Genomic DNA, 19,533 nt, shown 5'->3' on the forward strand with positions numbered 1-19,533 from the left:
AAAGTACTGTACTAATAAAACAAGGAATCGTGTCACGATACCTTTCAAGTACCAGTATATCATGCAAAACCAGTACAAAGTGCTTCGTAGGGGTTAAGTGGTTCAAACAGAGTGAACAAATACTGGACCAAGATTTTATGTTTATATTTTTTTCATCTTTTCCATTTTATTTTATATTTAGATGCAGATATTCAAAACAAAGAATGCTTTTTTCCACATTTCGTCCGAACACACATACCCAAGTTTTGCATTAAAGCTTCTCTACAGGGATCCCGTCTTACAATCAATAGTTGCAGCATGCCTGATTTACAATCACCGTCCAATTTATTAAGAACATCTGTACCCCTGCATGTTCTTGCAAATATCCGATCAGCCGATCAGATGTCAGCAGGGTGGATATAAAATAAAGCAGAAGGTCAGGAGATTCCGATTATGTTCACATTAAATATCAGAAAGAAGAGTAAGTACGAATTATGAAAGTGTGTTGAAGGTGCGGCTTTTTTTTGCTTTGCACACAACCGTTCTCTAGAGTTTAGGCAGAATGGTGTGAAAAACAAAAAACATCACACAACCAATCAAACATTGAGGTAAACGGACAACAGAAGAATACAACATAGGATTTCACTCCTGTCACCCACAAAAGAGATCATCCTCCGCTCACTCAGGGTTTTTTGTTTTCCGCACCATTCTGTAATGACTGTTGTATATGAACATCCCAGAAGATCTGCAGTTTCTGAGGGTATCAAACCAGACCATCGGGTATCAACATCCATGCCTTTTATTTTGATGAGTGAGATGAACATTACCTAAAGATCTTGACCGCTATCTGTATTATTTCATGCATTGCATTACTGCAACATGATTGGCTGACTGGATAATCGAATGAATATAGGCGTTCCCAATTAAGTGGACAATGAATGTATGGAAAAAGTTAGTCAAACTGTCATGCAAGGAAATATTACGACATTGGCAAAGCCTATGCACGGATTAAGAAACTCAAGGCACAAAATAATTCAAAACATTCTGAATTGAACTTTTTGTCTTTTTGCATAATAGATAAACCTGCACAAATGACAGCAGTTCCGAATAAACCTTGGTCGACATGCTGATATCAGCTAACATGCAAAAAATATTTATTTTACAGTATATGAAAAGTAATTCGCTTTTAATAATAAAAAGTCCTTTCCGATCCAAGTTTATAAAGGGCTCCATCGAATTGAATGAGATTTGTGCTTTTTTCCGTTGCTCGTTTCAGGGATGGGTTATGGGTGGTGTGCCCAGAGCGTGATGGTCCTGTCTGCAGAAGACGACAGGAAGGAAATGTCTCTCGTGTGCCACCGACATTGGATCACTTTGTCCTTGTGTTCACCGGCCACCATTACTGGCAGAGGCTTGGTTAAGTCTCCTGGGAACAAAAAACACATTTTTAGTCGTGCTTTCCACATTTTGAAGGCATGAAATGCAGATCCAGAACAAATTCTGTGGAGAAATATATCTTAATAATGATAATCTGCAATCTAGGACTTTTATTTATTTATTTAATTTATGCAAGGGCCTTACTTGCCGTTTCCACAGCAATTTTGTTACGGGGTCTGGTTCCTAGCCCAACGCCCACCCTCCTCTGCTTGGGACCGTCCATGGTGGAGTACTTGATCCCCATTCCCCCAAATTCCCAACAGAACCCATAACCCCCAGATCGAAAGTCCAATGCCTTAACCACTAACCTCCCCTTAGTAAGACATACAGGGTGGCATTAAAAAGTTTCGAGACTGGCTCTGTTTACAAGAAAGTACTTTATTTATCCATGTTTTCACACTATCACCAGCAACAAAGTCCCCTTGCACAGCAATACAGCGCGCTCAGCGTTGCTGCCACTTCCGGAATGTGTCCTGAAAGTCTTTATTTTCGAAGCGTGTCAAGTATCTTCTGTGATTCGCGCTGGATCTCCGCAACAATGTCAAAATGGCAACCTTTGAGCCGGATCTTCATTTTCGGAAAAAAAGCAAAGTCTCCAGGAAAAATCTGCGTAGGGTGGTTGTGGAAGTGAGATCATGTTGTTTCCAGTGAGAAACTCACGTGTGAGGTGACAGGATAGCACCAGTTGCACAGCTCCTAATGTACACCAAACGATGTCTTTTGGCACAATGATTTAGGAAGGCTGGTGCTCCCTGTGATTGTGTGTGCAGCCTTGTGCTGCCATCTGTTGGCATGTTACAAGCTTGTTGATACAAACAACAAGCTTGTTACATGCTTACCTTTTTTTTTTTTTTGGGTCATTTTAAACTTTACTCACACTGTATTGAAGCTGATCTATCTCAGAACATTCTAGTACATTCAATCAGCCAAACATCTAGCCTTTATTTTAACATCCAAATGAGTGTTAATGAGCAGGCACTCCTATGAAATTGACCAGTGAGCGTATATGACCCCGAAGAGCTGACTTAAAGCTTTACTTAGACCAGATTTGAAATTGTGCACCGTGTAGAAAGATGTGCCGAATTAATTTTGGGGCGCCAAAAGTATTTGGACAAACTAACAATCCACAATGACTGCAATGCATCCAAAAAAAAAAAAAAAACAGCCAAGTGTGAATGCAAGGTTATCTTGCCTACCTTGTAGATCAGTAATCATGACTTTGCTGTCGTAAGAGCCGGTGAGCAAGTAGTGAGCTCCAGGAGAGAACCGGACCGAGCGAATGTCGCCGGCGTGGGGGGTGTACGCCTGAACCATTCGTCCCCCTCTGATGTCGTACAGCAGGCATCGGTTGTCCTCCAAACCTGCAGCCAGGAGCCGCCCGGTCGGGTCCACAGCCACCGAAGCCACTGCACTTCCTTATTTGAGAAACAGAACCCTCATCACTTACCACCTCTGATACATTTTATACTTTTGAACATGAATGCATTCAGGGTTTGGTATTAAACTAAAAACAGGGATATTAAATACAACCCACCAGGTCCATTCAAAGCGCTTCTGACCACTTTTACACAACTGGGCACGCGCAAGTCCCAGAAACGCACCGTCTGATCCTGAGAGCCAGACGCTACCATCCAACCACACCATGTATAAAGGGAGAGGATGTGCCCTAATCATACACACATCATTTCAAATCATCAATGAGAAGATAATGAAATTATTGCTGCTTAAATATATAGATACTGTACTTTACATGCGTGTGTACCTGTATGTCCACTAAGTGCATGTAGACCTAATCCTCTTAGGCAGTCGGTGGTGTAGATGTTGCAGTCTCCTGCTCCAGCACTAATAAGGACAGTTCCACCACTGTCTGGACCCTCCATGAATGCCACATCACGTATGGTCCCATCGTGCATGCTGAGCTCCAGGTCTGGCCCTGTGGGCATCCAAGCACACACAACATTGAACAAGATCTGCAAGTACACACGTACGCACATGTACAAAGACACTAATATGGTAGGTCTCATTCTGCACTGGGAATAATGCAGAAATGTGGGTTTTCTGAGGTATAATTTTTTGCCAAATGACAAGCAGTACTAGTCTCCCCATAATACAGGGTGTCCCAGATATAGGACACCGTGTATGGCAGAAGGACGCTGGATGTGTCTTCGTCAGTGAATGTTTGTGGAGATCCACTTCTCAGTTGGTCTGCAAATACTTTTTGAATATGTTATAGTTATAAGTTTCGCAACCTTCAGAATGTTATGTTCATTTCGTTCCTGATTCTCTACTGTTGCATGAAAGTCTCATCAACTGGAAACCAGTCAGTAGCTTAAAGCATTGGACTTTGGATCGGAAGGTTATGAGGTCAAATCCCAGCAACACTATTCTGCCATTGTTTTGATTATCCATCAACTGCTCATTTCTCTCTGAATAAAGACGTCTGCCAAATGCCATAAATGTAAATATAAATGTAAAAGATACAGGACATGACTTTGGATCGTTCCACTCAAAAACAATCAGGGGTTTGGATTGACTATGAACATTTCTGCATAAGGTTGCAAAATTCAAGGACTTTTTTCAAGACTGGAAACTTTCCATGCCCTACAATCCTTCATAACACAACAGAGATCTTTTTTTTTTTTTTAATCTTGCACACAAAATAATGTGAAGAAAATGTCCGTCTTAGTGAGTATTCAGGTAAAGGACATAAATATTACATACATTTGTGTTTAAAACTTAAATAATAATCAGTAATCTAATAAAGTAATAATATAATATAATATAAATGTCATTTAAAAAAAAAAAATCTGTATTAGTTTGCATGCATGTCAGCTTATGACCAAATAAAATGTTTATAATTACGTTTGTATATGAATATTTAGTATATTTAGAAATTTCCCCACATTTTTTATTAATTCATTTTTTTATTAATTTTCCAAAATTCCCCAGATGAAGATCTCATGGCAAGTTTCCGGAAATTCAATGAAAAAATAACGGAAATTCTCCGGCTCTTTTGCGACCCTGTTTCTGCTACAATGGCTTGGTTCTACAATTGAACAGTTTTGCACTCAAGTGAACAGTTCATATCCTCACCGATAATAAAACTATCATGTACATGGTTAAGATGAGGATGAAGCCTTTTTTTTTTTTTTTTTTATCTGGCTCCTCTCAAGGTTTCTTTATATTCCTCATTACGTTTTCCCCTTCAAAGCTGCTTTGGGACCATGTTCGGATTAAAAGAGCTTTACAAATACAATTCAAGTAAACTGAATTAATGAGCTAAAAAATTGACCCCCTCACCCCATGAATCTCCATACAACAACAACAACAACAACTCAGCAACAATTTTGAATTTGTGCCATTTTTTCACCTGTAGCATTGCAGGTTTCGGCGTTAAAAGGCAGGACTTTGACATATTTGTCATTGGAGCCGGTAGCAAGAAGCTGGCCACATGGACTCCAAGCCACACAGTAGATGGAGCCTTTGTGGTGTTTGTTGCGCTTGAAGCAGACTTCAGGCTGCTGCGGCGGGTTTTCCGCACTGTGGGACAATAAACCTTTTTAATATTAGTATATTGTATTAATATAAAACCCGTTTCCCGTTCCCGCATGCACATAACTGTATATAAGATCTGTACGTTCTGCATCTTTCAGTTGTTCCTCCTACTGTACTACTTTGCTGAACGATAGCTTTGGTACGTTCCAGTATTTTTGGTCAACATTTTCAACCCAAACGCCACAAATGGACATACTCTGTGCCTGAAATGCAAATCTTATTTAATACCTGGCGCTGAGGTCCTGCGGGTACATGCACACGCGCAAGGTTTTGGAATTAGAGCCGATTGCATAGAGAGATCCGGAAGGGTGAAATGCGACAGCCCGCACGGCTTGTGTGTCTTCAAGTATGTGCACCGCTACGAATGGGGACTTGGGTTTGTCATCCTGAAACACACTTTATTGTCACACCGTTTAGACAATTAGGAGTTTGAACGATCTGTTGCTATAAACATTATTATTATAATACAATATTATGGTGCTTCCTGATTAAATGCCCCCCTCACCTCCGGCTGACCAGCACCGGGGACTCGTCTAGTGAAGGCATGCCCCGGATACATCCTCTCTGAGGAGTGCTGCTCGTCACATCGGTTTTGTTTTTGCCTCTACTGTCGTTTTCGGGAGTTCGCGTATGCTGCGCTTCAAGCTGTGAACTGTTACACTGTTGAGCCAAGGCTTGCATGTTCTCTCCCAGGTCTTCCATCCCTACATTGAGCTCCTCCAGCTTTTGAATGGACCTGTAGAAATGCAAATCGATGAACAGATATATAGCACTATAGAAATAAACTAGTAATAATAAATATTACTATATACTGAGAACCAACAATGAACAACTTTTATAATGGAGTTGAATTATACAGAATTATTAATGAATTATTATTTTTTTTATACATTTTTTGGTTTGTATTATGTACATATTTTTTCATTTTAAAAAAGAGGAAGCAAAAATTTTATTGCATTGCTGTCTGTTACTGCACTAAAAATAAAGAATTGAGAAAAAAAGACGAAGGATTCAAGGATTCCAATTTTTTAAAAAATCCGAGCCCGATCTAGCGGTCAACCCAGTTTCCACCCAGTCTACCCAGGGATTCGAACCAGTTTCTCCAGCATAAAGTACCACTTCAGGGACGTCTAATCTCGCACTAGCTCCTTGATCAAATTGGAGCACATGATCACCTTATAAAAAGGTGTCCAGATTTCGGAATTCTGAGGAATTAGAGAAATACAAACCGTATTATTTATTTTAGATTGTACAAAAAAACTTTTGCCTGGAGAAAAAACTAGGAACCACCACGACTTTTCATCCACAGAGACCAAATTCGCTCGATTTTATTCAGACCTATTTTACATTCAATGTTTAACCAACTAATGGGACACCCTACGAACACAACATCTGCTAGATCACTTAGACAGCATATGGTAGCTCTTTGTTCACCGCTCAGCGTCTTTCTTACTGATACGAGCGTGTTAACACTGTGTGTGTGTGTGTGTGTGTGTGTGTGTGTGTGTGTGTGTGTGTGTGTGCGCGCGTGCACGCTAGTGTTTGGCTCCGACCTGCTGAGGAAGGTCTGCGTGAGGTTGTGCTGGCTGGAACTCGAGGCCTGACCGTCTTGCTGGACTCCCCCCTCCAGCAACATCTGCTGGTAGAGCTGCATATGCTGCTGCTTCTGCTCCAAGTGATGCTGCACGCGCAGCCGCTGACGCTGGAACTCCTGCAGCTGCTCCTATAAGTGCGAGGAGACGTACATAAAGTTTGGACGATTCGATGATCATTGTAGAACAGAATAAAGCACAGAAGCATGCCTATACACTGTACGGACCAAAGTCTGGGGAGTATTTCAACATCCCATTCCACATTTAATCCCAATTTGCTGTTATAATAGCCCCTAACTCTTCTGAGATGTTCATTCAGCCACTTAGTAAAGTCATGTACTAATGTAGGTGGATGTGAGAAAGCCTGGGTGTTGGAAGGTGTTCAATAGGGTTGAGCTCAGTGCTCTATAGCTGGTCACTCAAACACTCCTCATTGTCCAACCCATGTAAACCATACCTTATGCACAGGGGCACTACCAAAAGGTTTGGGTCACCTAATTGATGAGAAAGAAAAAAATTCACACTACCACATCTGACATGCTATACAACTGTGGGCCTCCAATCTTGTAGTAAAAGCAGGGTTCCTACACATTTTTTATTTCAAAATTCAAGCCTTTGCTTGAAACTCAAGCCTTTGCTTGAAACTCAACCCTTTGCTTGAAACTCAACTCTGCAGACGTCCCTAAAAGCATCAGAATTTGAAATTCCTTTTCAATTCCAATAACGTGTAACATTAGAATCTCTGATGTATGTTTTAAAAATTAAAGTGGAAAATCAAAGAGGATTTCGAAAACGATGACGCATTTTTTTAGTCGTTGCCACGACTTTTCAAGGAGCAGGAAAGTAAATAAACCTCAGGCGGAAATTATGCAGTTCGAATCGTCTTACGTTTCCGCTCATGCGCAGGACAGGGACGTGAGCGTTTTCGGACGTTTCAGTCTGGATGAGCGAATTCTGGAAAGCGATCGATCACGGAAGTGTGGACGCGAAGCGTTTTGTAGACGCCTTTTTTTTCAAATGTATCCAGATTGGCGTAGATGTAGTTTTATAAAAATTCCAAATTCTTAATTTTCTATTGTAGAAAAACGAACATGGCAATAGAACCCCCCCCCCCCCTAAACCATACTAATCAAGAACTGGAAATCACTCAAATCAAATTCCCTACTTTTTCCTACTTTTCTAAAATGCTTAGGAACCCTGGAAAATTTTGTAAAAGAATCACATATGACAGGAAAAGTCACATGTCCCAAGTCCATAACGTGCATGTTTGATCTTAATCAGGAATACAGTTCTATATAAATTTTATTAAATGCCAAATTGCAAATTTCCTATTGAAAAACCTCTATAGCAATGTTCAGCTATTTGACCTGATTAAAATAGATTGGAAATAGCACCTCTGTCATTTTAACCACACCGGGGAGTTCTCCATCACTTTCAGGAGGTTGAGCAGGACAGGGTGTCTCTATGGAAGTGCTCGTTTTCTGTTCTTGCGTGTGAGGCCGAGAGCTGGCGAAGTAAAAACACAGTCATTCATCGTTTTTTTTCTGTAATGAAAGACGCGAAAACATAGAGGAAACGCAAACTGACAACGTAGCTGACTTTAAGGCGAATAAGACTAGGAATGAGTAAACTGGTTACGCTACTAGACCAAGGCTGTACTTCTCATGACTATTGCTTAGCCAAATCTTCAGTATAATTTAAACAGACTATATGTACAAAAGGTTCTTTTTAATTCCACTTTTAGTCCCCATTTCCCATTATAATAGCCCCCATTCTTCTGGGAAGACGTTCCAAAAGATTTTGGATTCGGATAGTCAGGTGGTACTTTATAATATTGGTAATAGTGCATTATACTGGTTATATACCGCCCCTGGTTACCCTGATTGAGGGCCCAAAAAAATGGCAGCTTGGCGATACCAGGGCTTGAAACCCCAAACTTCCGATCAGTAACCCAGAGCCTTAACCACGGAGGGTTGAAGTCAGGTACTGATGTAGGTGTGGAGGCCTGCGGTGCACTGAGCATTTCAATTTAACCCAAATTGGTTTAATAGAGTTGAGGTCCACATCTTCCAACTCATGGAAACCATATCTTTATGGATATCTTCATATCTCCAAGGTCATGCTGGAACTGTGAGGATCTGTGAAAGGGAAATATCATACGACTGGATCCAAAGACATCCTATACAATTGAGGGCCTCCAATTTTGTGGTAAGAGTTTGAAAAAGAACCATATATGGCGGGAAAAATCTGTACTTTTGTCTATTTAGCCTATGTCCCTATTAGCCAACCATTCCATTATAATGGAGAGTACAAAAATTTATAATAATAATAATAACAACAATAAATTGTTCTCAATTAATAAAACTTCATACCTGTCTGGTGTCACCATAAAGATGGTTTTGTCCACTTTGATGTGGCTGCCGTTGGAGCCGAAATGAGCAAAAGAATGAGACATTGGTGCGCCATCTTTTCCATCATCCTCTGTGATTTTTCTCTCCCTCCCTGCTAGGCCATATGACAAACCGTCCAGCGCCGGGTTGAGGGAACGCGACACGTACGATTCGGCTGACTGAGGGCGTCTTAATGGCGAAGCCGGGGAAGGCGAAAACTTAGCAAGAAGCGGTGCAAGAAGATCAGAGTTGACAGCACGGGTTGGCTTTACCAGCTGATCGACATGAACATTGAGCGTCTTCTGCTCAAAGGCGCACGTAAAAATGGCCGGCGCAAGGTTACGCAACCAAGAGATCAGGCTCAGGTCAGGTTCGTCACAGCCATTGCCGCAGAGCATGTCGACGCCTAGAAGAACCTCTGCCTCACCGATGTTCTCTCCGGTCGCCTTGCTCTGGCAGAACTCAACGCAACATTCATACAGCACACCTTTAACCAGCAGCTGGAAGAGCCGGTCTGAGCCGGCCCGGAAACCGGCTTCGCTGAGCTTGCGGTCTGCCGGAATGAACTCGCTGACCAAAGAGCACGTCTCCTCAAAGCAGCGCACGCGCGCCGTGCTCGGGTTCCAGTCCTTGAACTCGGCATGGTGCGTGAGCTGAGGCAGAGTTAAAAGCAGGCACAGTTTGCTGTAGGCCTCTTTGGATGGGCTTAACTCCTCCAGAGCGTTCAGACACTTCACTGCCTCTTGCATGGTCAGCTGAAGCTAAAGACAAGAAAGAAAAGTCTACTTATTTATGGACGGATCGATCAGAAACCCTGTGTCTGACAGTGAACCACTTTGATGTTTGTGGATAAATAACTTTTTATTTTTTTTCTAGGTCAAAAACGATAGATAGATAGATAGATAGATAGATAGATAGATAGATAGATAGATAGATAGATAGATAGATAGATAGATAGATAGATAGATAGATAGATAGATAGATAGATAGATAGATAGATAGATAGATAGATAGATAGATAGATAGAGGTTGTTTGAGGTGTTTCGAGCAGCACGCTCGCTTCGAGAGCGGAGGAACCTCACTGGAAGAGGACGACACCGTTGCGGAGATCATTGTCGGGGACGCTGGGAGCAACGTATTGCTGTGTAACGGGACTATTTTAAAGGTGATGGCATGAAGATAAATAACGTACTTTCTTGTAAACAGAGCTAGCCTCGAAATGTAATGATACCACCTCGTACACTCTGACACACACATTTTGTGGATCTTCGAATGCAGTCATGGCATTGTTCACACAAAGTGCTTCCAGGAACTTCTGTTGCAGAATGATGAACCGAAGCCTTTGCACAAAAAAGAGAAAAAAGAGGAAAAAGAGGAAAAAAAAAAAATAAAAAAAAAAACACGTAAAACAATATCAAGAGAATAGACAAGCCACTATCTGTCCTAGAAAAATCTAGTTTTTTCCCCTGAATTTACCTCTTTTTGTCGAATTTCTCTATACTCTCCAGTGGCTGAATGAACTGAAGAACCTCCTCCCATTGTCCGTCTAATATCAGTTGCCTATCAAACAAACAAATGTGTTATAAAGGTTACAAGGAAGAAATAAAGGAATAAACAGGGAGAGGATAGGCTTCTGAGCCCCGTCCTGATTAATCCAATCACCTGCATGCTGAAACCCACCTGAGAAACAGCATATCGTCCGAGTAGAGCCCGTTAATGACGCCGCTCTCCTTCTCCAGCGCCAGCATGCTGATGTGAAGCTTGCGGCAGTTCAGGAAATCCAGGACGAGCTTGATGATCTCCGCTTCTTTGATGTTAATTGTCTCCTCTGCCGTCATGGTGTCCCGTCGAAAGCGTCTGAAAGCGAGCAAACAGTAAATAAAGTCGCATACGGTTCTTTTTTCAGAGAATTAAATTTTTTTCTGCGTCAAGCTGCGTGCCACGTCATCATGCAGTTCTACTCCAGATCCTATATCATTCTGGACAATCATCAATATTATGTAGCACTGCCTCAATCTTCCTGGGCATGGAATTCCCCAGAGCTGCACAGGTTGTTGCTGGGATCCTCTTCCACTCCTCCATTATGACATCATTGAGCTGCTGGATGTTAGACACGTTGCGCTTCTCCATCTTCCACTTGAGGACATACTTGGCCATTTGATTATCTTCACCTTCGGTTTTCTCAGCAAGGCAGCTGTCATCTTGGTGGTGTGTTTGGGGTCATTAAAACGTAAAAAAACTGCCATTCGGCCCAGTTTCTGAAGAAAGGGAATCATGTTTTGCGTCAGAATGTCTCACTACATGTTGGAATCCATGAACCAGCTTCAGAAAAGAGGCTCCTTCTGTTGGCTACGGTCTAAGCACTGACACGCAGACCTTCCACTTCTGCAACCTTTAAAGCAATGCTGCAGCACTCAAGCGTCTGTTTTTCTGGAGCAGCTTCTGCACCGGACACACAGCACGAGGACTCTACTACTTTGCTGGACCTTCGCGAGGCCTGTCCAGAGTGAAACCTGTCTTAAAAAATCTCTGTATGACCCATCAGCCCATAAGAGCTGCAGATTTCGAGATGCTCTACCCAGTCGTCTAGTCGTCACAATTTGGCCTTTGTCAACTCGCTCAAATCCTTACACTTGCCCATTTTTCCTGCTTTTAACATATTAACTAAGAGGACAAAATATTCACTTGCTACCTAATAAATCCCTCCCACTAACAGGTACCACGATGAAGAGATTATCAGTGTTATAAATTTTACCAGTCATAATGTTATGCCTGGTCAGTGTATAGTGAATAGGGATAAAACTGTTTAACGGCAAAAGTATATGGACACTCCAAGACTTGAAATTGTATATAACGTCCCTCTATACTGACTATCATTATAGTGTACGGTTACTGGAACTACGAGGCCCAGACCTGCTCCTTTGGGATGACCAGGAACATGGACCGAACCCCAAACCTCCTCACCTGCTTAACATCAGTACCTGACCTCACTGAGAACACAAATCCCCCACAACCACGCTCCAAAATCTTGTAGAAAGCCTTTACCTTGTCTAGAACTTGCCTAATCTTAGTAATGTTAGCAAGAATAAGTCCTAGAGGTCCATTCCAGAAAGATTTCACAGAAGACTAGGAGGTTATTATAACAGCAACAGATGACAGAGAATCTGGATTATGATCTTCAGCAAGGTCATCATGATGACGAAAAGGTGTCCACAAACATAATTTGAACATGAAGGGGCATGGGGACATAATGGGGCGGGTGTCCACAAACCTTTGGTCAGACAGGCATTTAAAATATGCATAACCAATGCATTCTAGAGAGTACTCAGGCTTAGCTGCAGCAACTTCATGGCCACTGCAGAACCATTTCAAGATACAGAATGATGGCACCTGCATCCAAAAACGCTTCAGCATCAGATCAGCGCGCACACACACACACACACACACACACACACACACACACACACACACACACACACACACACACACACACACACGAGGAGGCAGGTGGGGTGATTAGGCGTCGGCTTTAATGCATGGACCGGTGCAAATCCGTGCCCTTGATAGCGATCATCAGTCACTGCCGTGAGATCAGATCCTTACCGCAAAAGGTCTAGGAGATGCCCGGGGGGGGGGGGGTGCACACGAGCACCGGATCTGCTCGCTTGGTGTTCTCGGGTTACACGCGTGTTTTGTTTGGCCTCCCTCTAGAAGCTCAGCTGTCGTTGTATGGAAAGCCAACTGTATCAAAACGTCTGGGATAAAACGCAGGTCGGGTTCTCGCTGATCTCCCCGCCCACCCGGAGTCTCCACAAGGGGAGTGGCCACCATCCACCAATCACATGGTCTTTAATTTTTTTAAATTAACAATAGAAGCCCGTTTCTTTTATTTTGTCGAATTTCAGACTTTTTTCTCGCAATTCACACTTTATTTTTCTCAAACCCGACTTTATTTCTCACAATTTCAACATTATTTCTCACAATTCCTATTTTATTTTCTCGCAATTCTGCCTGAATGCTGTTTATAGAGCACTATTTTAGCGGTGATTTCACAAATTGAGATATTCTTGTTACTGGAAGAATCGCTGATCCTCCGATCCCTGGAGAGAACTCACAAAAAAAAACACGAGCACCGGATCTGCTCGGACTCAAGAAAAATAAAGCAGAACTGTGAGAAAAAAAATAACTTGGAATCATCATTAAGTGAGAATTGAGTTGTTGTGAGAAAAAAGTTTGAATTGCGAGGAAAAAAGTCGGAATCATGAGAAATAAAGTAAGAAATGCGAGAAATTGGCCAAACATTCTTTTGGAAAAGGGAGGAAAAGTGATTGTTAGGAAGTTTTCCTCTCTAGCTCGAAGGACCATATAAGGATCTGGTGTGCGCTGATCAGGGATTGTACTCGCCCCAGCGCATCAGTAAAACATGGTACAGGATTCAGAACAATCAACTTTACTTGGTATAGGATAGATCGTACATGAGGTGATTCTTGCTACTTCTGTTAGTTGTTGTTCAGTAGGTTGCGTGATGCAGAATGTAGGCTGAAAGGCCACTGCTGAATGGTCAGTGCTGAGTGACAGGTTGCACGGTGTCGAATGGCCACTGGTCAATGACGACTGCTTGTTGTTGTTGTTGTGGTGTTTTATGGCGGTTTGGCAGACCAACTAAAAGGTGCATTACCGCCACCTACTGATCTGGAGTGTGGAGCGAACACAGTAAGGTGGAATAATAAAATAAAATATAAATAAAAAAATAAAAAAATTAATAATCTAAATTCCATTTATCGTTCCTGTATTTTTTTTAGGTATTTAATACTAAACATATACTAAAATTGGAAATGCCGACTGCTGCTCGGTGTTCTGGCCTTTTATACTCTTGGTGGAGGACAGTGCACTGTGATGTCACGGGTAGCTTGTCATAGCTCGGTAAACTGTATGTCTGCCTCTAGTGGTGAAGCGTGGAAATACAACTGAGTAGGAATCCTTTCTTACAGTGATCACACCCTGAATGCATGTCTACAATTAGAGACTTATATAGGGCATTCAGGTTCTTTCACAAAAAAAAAAAAAAACATTCATACACCCATACATCATTTGAGGTCATGCACAACTTTATTTAATGCGTTATGACTCGAATGTGTGCGCCTACTTCACTGACAGCAGTGTCTTAAAAAAAAAAAAAAAAAGAAAAAAAAAAAGCAGATGAACTCCAAACACAATGTACAAGATGTCAAATGCGATTATTTTACAAAATACGTAGCCAGTTCCTTTTTTCTGTATGGCTTGGAACAGCCAAATGACTTGAATACAACTCTGTCGAAAAAAGTCCTTGTTCAACCCGCAAAACCTCCCAAATACAGTACATCAACCCTGTAGGTCGTTTTTTCCCTGCACACCCCAACCCAATTTACGTTCTGTAATTGACTATTATTAATAATGTAAAAAGGAAAGTAATTGGTCATGGCACAAGGAAGCAAAGAAAAAAAAAACAATCAGTTTGTTCATATCAAATTTAGCAACCCGTAAAATATTCCATCCATCCAAATATACGAATCGTCAACGTTTGTTGTTGACGTTCCCGATCCGAAATAAATTATTCATAAAAGCACCAGTCCTTTGTTCATTTTGGCACATTCCATTTTCGAAAGACACAATATAGACGATACCGAGTCCCCTTTAGAGGACATAATCATGGTTCCCGATAAATCATCTATCACAAATGAGAAAAAGCTAAAAAGAAACTACTAATACCGCGTGACTATATATATTACATCTTAATCCCTACAAAACGACCACCGAACACGTTACTGTTTATGGCGTTATCCGGAGAGCTTCATTTGAACAACCTGCTATTGCATGATTATGAAGTCGGGTACGTCCGAAGCCTTACAAACCTATCACACAAATACACACACACAAACACTAAAAATTCACAATCCTGCTGTGAACCAAAAAAAAATATACAAATTTATCACCATCGATCTTCGATTTGTTTAATGCAGGCATATGGTACAGCGTTGGTCAGCTCTCTCTCATATATATATATATATATATATATATATATATATATATATATATTGAAAAAAATTATCAGAATCATAAAACAAGCACTTGAATTGTAATTACAGTGAATGTGAACAGTGTGAAAATAGTGTATTGTCCTATATGGTTTTGGAGATACATGTTCCTGCAGCAATCTAGGAATGACTGGTGGACAGATAAGTCGAATTTTCTCAAACAGAACATCTTGTGACCAGAAAAGATTTTAGACTGCCTCAGCAAAACATGGAAGTGGAAGCGTAATGGTTTGGGGTTGTTTTAAAGCATGGTAGCTTCCATTTAAAAGGAAAACCAAACCACATGGCCATCGTTCTATTCGTCTGGACTGCGGCGCATTGGAACCGAAGTGTATGTCCAAGCCCTTATTTAGAGAGCAAACAGTAGCTTGGAATGTTATTAATCATAGAATGGCCTGCCCAGGCACTGCACTCAAATCCTATAAAACTGCTCTTGGATGAACTGAAGGTGAACTATTGAAGAACTTTGGAGAAACGAACTGTCCGGATGCGGAGATCGTGTAAAGTTAGCATTCATGCTAAGAGAGGATTTTCAATTAAAAAAAGTCTACATTTTATATAAATGTTTGGTCAAAGTAAATCTCCATACCGTTATTTACGGTAACCTTCCGTTTTGTTTTGTTGAAAAGAAATATAACATACATGTGTGTGTGTGTTTCTCCAAAACCATAAAAGGCTAAGTTTTTCCAAATCTTTGACCGACACCTTATCTTTCATCATAAGAGCACAACAGTACATACCATAAAAACATCCAAAGAAACCGAGGCCGATTGAAAACGTACACACATAATACTGTTTCTACACATAATTGAAATTCAGTGCTTCAGGGTACCAAATATCAGTCATATTTTCATCATTCCCTTTTATTTTTGTCCACATAGAAAAGTCCCCCCCTACACACACACACACACACACACACACACACACACACACTCATATGCTTTAACTGAAATGCAATGCGACTCCCAGGTTCTAAATAAAGGAGTGAGTTCCAGTGGCAAGCCCATGTTGCTTTACAATCCAGTGGTGCATATTTCATATAGTGTTGGTCGTGTTCCCGTGACGTGGAAATGCGGAAAATACGGCGTTTATAAATCAGAAAAAAAAAGAGAAAAGAATTAAGCGCAAAGAGCCGCAAACAGATATCAAATCTTAGGACTTGTTGGTAGGCGCAACTTTCTTCGGCGTCCCCGGCTTCTTGGTCTGCCACAAGTGGCTGTAGATGGTAATGGCGTCCACGCTGGCAGACATGGTCTTCGCTGGGATTTGGCTAAACTGCTTGCGGTCCGAATTGTACTTGAACAAGCCCTCGATCATCTTCCGCGAGATGCTTTTGGGCCCGATCCCGGCCAGCTTGTTTACCTGCTCGGTCTCCGGGTAGTACGTGTACACAGCGCGGAACTGGCAACCCGAATCGCGGAACAGGATCAGGAAGTTGTTGGCCTGCGATTTCTCCATCTCCTGCAGAAAAAAGTTGAATAACAGTAGGTTATGATGCAGGACGTCGGTCTTAACACTGCGTATTATATTAATATTTAGTGACAGCTTGACTTATTGTTGAAAGCAGTTTGGCCTTGAACATATTGTAAACACTATTATTAATGTTCTTACCTCCAGGATCTTGTTTTTCTGACCTTCATTGACCTTCCCAGCCAGACAACAATGAGCCAAAGCGTTCTGAATAATATGCTTATTTGACTTGGCACTGGGTTCTTTGTACAACTTAGGACCTGCCAATATATAAATATATATAAATAAATATATATAATGCAAACATACTCTATATGGACAAAAGTTTAGGGACACCTGATAATTCAAACCATATGTGGTTTAACCCCTTTACTTGAACTAGGAGTCCAAAAGCTGTTCCAGCATGCCAATACTGGAACTATTTTGGCTATACCGGTAGTTTTTCCGGGTTGCATTAGGCAGTACGAGAGCGGCCTTTAGAGGTAAATAACTGATGACACGTACTTTTTTTTTTTTTTTTTTTTGGATTTAACTGTTTTTGTTTATTTGGAGTGTTACTTTTTGTTTTAGTTTAAATGTATGTCTTTTATTTTCCTCAATATTTATTAATATGATTGATAAATTCATATTTGTTTCATTTAGTGCATTCAAAATTAGACTAAGATATACTTTATTGATCCCGTGAGGGAAATTATTGTGTTGCAGCAGCAGCAGATCGTACACAAATCGTAAATAACTTTAAAAAAAAAAAAAAAAGAGACAATATTGCAGATGATGCAACATAAAAAAAACAGTGCAAACTGGCAATTTAAAAAGAAAGAAAAGAAAATGAAATGAATTGTGCAAATTGCCAGGGTATGTGTGCATAATTTAATGATTTAGTACTTTTGAAAAAATTTTATACCACAATTTATTACTATTTTACAATAAATGTTTGTTTTATCTAGTATCCATTAAAAAATATATGAATTGGAGTAACTGTAAAATTCAATCCTATCTGTCATACTCAGGTGTCCACAAACCTTTGCCCATATCGTGTATATAACCTTTCCATGGCAAATTTGATGAATGAATTCATCTTAATATGCTATAAAAAAAAAGGCCATGACTCGAACCTGTGTATTCGGTGATTGAAGTGACTGAGGAGGTGGTGGAGGCATTTTCCCAGTCTTTCTCGCCATTATGGCTCCCGGAGCATGAAGGAGACAGGAAGCTGTCAGCTGAGTCAGGCCTACTGGGGCGCACATCGTATAAATAAATCATGCTGTCAGTCGTGTATAATGCATAATATTGCCAAAAACAGAGAGTAAGGAGTGTTCCACGTCGTTTTTGTTTTCATGCAACTTCAGCAGGTGATAATAAGGTATTTTGCTCTTCTAAACGCAGTGTTCAATCGCACGCTGGATTGAAATCTTTACATTATTCATTAGGCTGCAAAGTATGAAGGATAAGCTGATAATATGATGAAAAATAAACCCACAAGAAAGCAGTTGCAGTGATATGGAATGTGTATGCATGGGCTATCCTTTGACCAGGAATGGAATGGCGAGGAGGCTGATCCAGCTAAGACTGACCTTCTCCTTCGTACACGAGGAGAGCTCAAGAAGCCGTATAGGCTGGCCGACGCTAAGCTATTGCTTCTGAATGTGAAAGGACAAAGGAATTCACAGAAGAAGAAATGTTAATACTGGAGAGGTACTAGACGACACAGAAAAAAAAATTTCAGCCTTGCTGCCGGTATACTTCTCTTACACATTTCAGTCATTTTAACAGTCGATACATTTCCAGATTTAAACATGCAGATTTTTAAGGCCATATTTAACATCTAAAATAAATAAATAAATTCCAACTATAACATGCGTTACGTTACATTATCTGATGCATGTCAAAGTCAGAATCTCTGGGTTATACTATTACATTACCAAAAACTTGCCAGATAGTTGGAGCTACTGCACCAACACCAAATTAACACGTTCAATGCACAGCATTTTATCAAAACTCCAATTATAAAACTGTGCAATGTTAATCATTTATAAATTTGATCTTTTTTCCACCAAGAAAACTACAAAACCGATTAAGAAAAAACACTTTTTGGCCATGCCCACGCTAATACAGTGGTCCCCCGGAAGTCCCCATGGGGGGTGGGCTGGGTGTCATAGAAGGTAACCCCAGCAAGTGATGCATTGCTGGAACCATGATGCATTTTTAGTTGCTTTCACAACTTTGTCGTAAAAAAGCCGGAAAGTATCTTGTCTTTCGCTCATGCGCAGTACAGGGACGTGAGCGTTTTCAGATGTTTCAGTATGGACTGAAACCTTTGGGAAACAATTGAAGACGAACGTGTGCTTTTTAGACGATTTCTTTCATTTTCAAATGTATTTGTGTAGTGCCTTCATTTTATAACAAATTCTTTTTTAAATTCTTTTATATTTTTTTAAATCCGAACAGGACAACACAAATGTTTTTCAATACTCAATGTTCTTTTCTCCATACTATTCCAGGAAACCTGTTTTCTCTACTAATCCAGACCTGGAAATCACAAATGAAATTCCATACTTTTTCCTACTTTTCCAAAAGTGCATAGGAACCCTGTTTATTTTTAAATTTAAACCATGATCCTTACCTGGGGGTTCGTTTCTCCGAGCTGATACTGTCATTGTCTCCCAGACTAAGGGAGGCCAAAGAGAGACTGGACACTGAAAAGACACGAGGTCGTGAACCTGGATGTAAAACACAACAACGCACCCGGAAATACGGTTAGACAATTCTAAGACAAGACCACGGGCTGTACTTTGAACTCCCCTTTTGTCAAGCTCACTGCCCACATTGATTTCTAATCTAATCTCAACAAGAGATGTTAGAAAGGGTAGTAAAATTAGTCTCAAGAGTTTGTTTGGCAGTTTAGAGGATTCCAGACAAAACAATTAGTGGCACGAACAATTATTAGCAAGGCAAAGCGACAGGAAAACAGGTTTAGATCGGGTTAGAAGGTCTAAAGGAAATCAGTGAGCAGGAAAGCAAAAGGCCGAGGGTGGC

At 40.8% G+C, this 19,533-nt stretch overlaps 2 protein-coding genes across 8 annotated transcripts in view; both read right to left on the minus strand.

Moving 5' to 3' along the window:
* Window positions 1-133: 133 nt before the first annotated feature.
* wdr47b (WD repeat domain 47b) lies at window positions 134-12,760 on the minus strand. Its single transcript, XM_083559587.1, has 14 exons — window positions 12,557-12,760; window positions 10,634-10,810; window positions 10,430-10,513; window positions 10,209-10,293; window positions 8,936-9,714; window positions 7,958-8,069; window positions 6,525-6,694; window positions 5,477-5,707; window positions 5,200-5,367; window positions 4,787-4,956; window positions 3,179-3,349; window positions 2,951-3,082; window positions 2,613-2,831; window positions 134-1,405 (listed from the first exon to the last, which is right to left on the minus strand). Exons 2-14 carry the CDS (start codon window positions 10,789-10,791, stop codon window positions 1,263-1,265), a joined length of 2,622 nt encoding a protein of 873 aa, XP_083415713.1. The 5' UTR covers window positions 10,792-10,810; window positions 12,557-12,760; the 3' UTR covers window positions 134-1,262.
* Window positions 12,761-14,043: 1,283 nt separating this feature from the next.
* camsap2a (calmodulin regulated spectrin-associated protein family, member 2a) overlaps window positions 14,044-19,533 on the minus strand; it is a 29,061-nt gene continuing 23,571 nt past the window's right edge. For 2 of the 7 annotated variants that reach the window (XM_083559580.1, XM_083559584.1), the window contains 4 exons: window positions 19,121-19,217; window positions 17,613-17,731; window positions 16,639-16,757; window positions 14,044-16,488 (listed from right to left, as the gene is read on the minus strand). In XM_083559580.1, coding sequence (XP_083415706.1) covers window positions 16,180-16,488; window positions 16,639-16,757; window positions 17,613-17,731; window positions 19,121-19,217 — 644 coding nt within the window. In that variant the 3' untranslated portion in view covers window positions 14,044-16,179. The other 5 variants (XM_083559583.1, XM_083559582.1, XM_083559581.1 and 2 more) reach the window with 5 other exon arrangements.

This window comes from Silurus aristotelis, assembly GCF_946808225.1.
Source record: "Silurus aristotelis genome assembly, chromosome: 13".
Taxonomy (NCBI): Eukaryota; Metazoa; Chordata; class Actinopteri; order Siluriformes; family Siluridae; genus Silurus; species Silurus aristotelis.

Bases quoted from the DNA above. Each gene is read 5' to 3' on its own strand.
- wdr47b (XM_083559587.1), bottom strand. From the start codon at position 10,791: ATGACGGCAGAGGAGACAATTAACATCAAAGAAGCGGAGATCATCAAG. The intron at 10,294-10,429 runs GTAAATTCAGGG...TTTTGTGCAAAG, and splicing joins GAGAAATTCGACAAAAAGAG to GCTTCGGTTCATCATTCTGC. The intron at 5,708-6,524 runs GTCGGAGCCAAA...GCATTTCTACAG, and splicing joins ACGCAGACCTTCCTCAGCAG to GTCCATTCAAAAGCTGGAGG.